This window comes from Spinacia oleracea, chromosome 5 (genome assembly GCF_020520425.1).
Source record: "Spinacia oleracea cultivar Varoflay chromosome 5, BTI_SOV_V1, whole genome shotgun sequence".
In the NCBI taxonomy this organism is placed as follows: Eukaryota; Viridiplantae; Streptophyta; class Magnoliopsida; order Caryophyllales; family Amaranthaceae; genus Spinacia; species Spinacia oleracea.
Window position 1 is genome coordinate 38,965,072 of NC_079491.1, and position 2,502 is coordinate 38,967,573.

Genomic DNA, 2,502 nt, shown 5'->3' on the forward strand with positions numbered 1-2,502 from the left:
GCGAGTGATTATGCTGTTGGAGCAGTGCTTGGCCAAAGAAAGAACAAGGTGTTGCATGCTATCTATTATGCAAGCAAAACCTTGGATGGAGCTCAGATGAATTATGCTACTACTGAGAAAGAGCTCCTTGCGGTTGTTTATGCTCTTGACAAATTTCGGACGTACCTTGTTGGTTCGAAAGTCATTATACACACTGATCATGCCGCTTTGAAGTATTTGTTGGCCAAGAAAGAGGCCAAAGCGAGACTTATTCGATGGATTCTTCTTCTCCAGGAGTTTGATTTGGAGATTCGGGATAAGAAGGGTGCTGAGAATGTTGTTGCAGATCATCTATCTCGGTTAAAATTTCAATCTAGCACAGACGGGCCTATCAATGATTCGTTTCCTGATGATCATCTTTTCTCTGTGTCTACTCAATCCCCATGGTATGCGGACTTTGCAAACTATTGTGTTGGTGGCTCCCATCCTCTAGAATTGACATATCAACAACGTAAGAGATTCTACCATGATGTTAAGCGGTATTTTTGGGATGACCCCCATTTGTATCGGAAGTGTGCCGATGGTATGTTTCGTAGGTGTGTAGCGGATTGGGATACCCACGGGGTTCTTAAGCATTGCCACAGTTTACCTTCAAGCGGTCATCTTGGTGCTATTCCGACCGCCCATCGAACTCTTCAAAGTGGTTTCTATTGGCCTTCTATATTCAAGGATGCTCGTTTCTTTTGCAATGCATGTGACGAATGTCAACGAACGGGCAACGTTTGGAAAAGGCAAGAGCTACCACAGACAGGAATTCTTGAGGTTGAGCCATTCGATGTATGGGGCATTGATTTTATGGGACCATTCCCTTCTTCATGTGGGAATCGGTACATCTTGGTTGCCGTTGACTATGTTACAAAGTGGGTGGAAGCTATTGCATTGCCAACCAACGACTCTAACGTCGTAAAGAAGCTTTTCAAGAAAATCATCTTTCCGCGCTTTGGAGTCCCAAGGGTCGTGATTAGTGATGGGGGTTCCCATTTTCATCAAAGGACTTTTAAGGCTCTTCTGAAGAAGCACGGAGTTACTCAAAAGGTTGGCATGGCTTATCATCCTCAAACGAGTGGCCAAGTTGAAGTTTCTAATCGACAGATCAAGAGAATTCTCGAAAAAGTAGTCAACAAGTCTCGAAAAGATTGGTCGTTGAAGTTGGATGACACATTGTGGGCGTTACGCACGGCCTAGAAGACTCCGTTGGGGACAACTCCGTATAGGTTGGTGTATGGAAAAGCTTGTCATTTACCAGTTGAAATGGAATATCTCTCTAATTGGGCCGTCAAGGAGATCAATATGGATTTAGAAGCGGCCGGTGAAGCGAGACTTCTTCAATTGAATGAGCTAGATGAACTTCGGTTTGAAGCTTACGAGAATCATAGGCTCTATAAGGAGCAAACGAAGAAGTTTCATGATAAGATGATTCAAAAGCGGGAGTTCAACATCGGTGATAAGGTCTTGCTTTATAATTCACGACTACGGCTTTTTCCAGGAAAGCTTAAGTCTAGATGGTCCGGACCTTTTACTATCACCGAAGTCAAGGAACATGGAGCTATTGAGGTTGCTAGTGAAAATGGCACCAAGTTCAAAGTGAACGGTCAACGTTTGAAGCTATACACTGAAGGAGCGTTTATTGGAAAATTGGAGACGATCTATCTCTCCGATCCACCCACCGACGCTTGACTATTGAGGTTTGGAGTCAAGCTAATGACTTAAAACGAGCGCTTATCGGGAGGCAACCCGATTTCTAACTCTTTTTCTTTTCAAATTTTTTTTTCTATTTATTTCAATTTTTTTTTTCTATTTATTTCAATTTTTTTTTTTTTATTTCAATTTTTAATCTAATTTATTTTATTTTATTTGGTTATTTTATTGAAAAAAAAAATAAAAATATTAGAAACAACAAAAGAACAAAAACATTTTATTTTGATTTCAATTGAATTCGTATAATTTTATTTTATTTTTAGATTAGTTTTCGTTCATCGTATTTATTTGTTTATTTATGTATTTTGTGTGTTTAGTTTTACTAACGATCCTAACTTTTGATTTTAGTGGTGCTTGATAAAAAATTTCTAGGATGTATAGGTGCAAGTTCAAGTCAATTTGGAAATCCCGGTGCATCAAATGTGAAAGCAGCGCTCGCCCAGCGAGCAGCTTGGTCGTTGCCCCGTGCACGCATAAACTAGCGCCCATACAGCGGCCTCACTGGCCAAATATGCCTCAATTGCTGAACATTCTGCCTTGCGCGCTGGCCATACAGCGAACCCGCTGGCCTATTTTGCCCAAATTTCTTCAACCTTCTGCCTTACGTGCTGGCGAACCAGCGGTCTCGCTGGATTTCCCGCCCAAGCCTATCCAAAAAAAAAAAAGAGAAATTTCTCTCCACCTTCCTCCCCAGCCACGAGCACCAGCCTTCTCATTCCGTCAACGCCCCTCCCCTCGCCATCTTTCTCTGCCACCCACCCCACC

At 42.0% G+C, this 2,502-nt stretch overlaps 1 protein-coding gene across 1 annotated transcript; it reads left to right on the forward strand.

The window, feature by feature from the left end:
* The first annotated feature begins 1,290 nt into the window (after positions 1-1,290).
* LOC130461451 (uncharacterized) lies at positions 1,291-1,716 on the forward strand. Its single transcript, XM_056829560.1, has one exon. It carries the CDS (start codon positions 1,291-1,293, stop codon positions 1,714-1,716), a length of 426 nt encoding a protein of 141 aa, XP_056685538.1.
* The last annotated feature ends 786 nt before the right edge of the window (positions 1,717-2,502 follow it).

What these genes read in the sequence shown, in the direction of transcription:
- LOC130461451 (XM_056829560.1), top strand. Translation starts at nt 1,291, where the DNA reads ATGGAATATCTCTCTAATTGGGCCGTCAAGGAGATCAATATGGATTTA.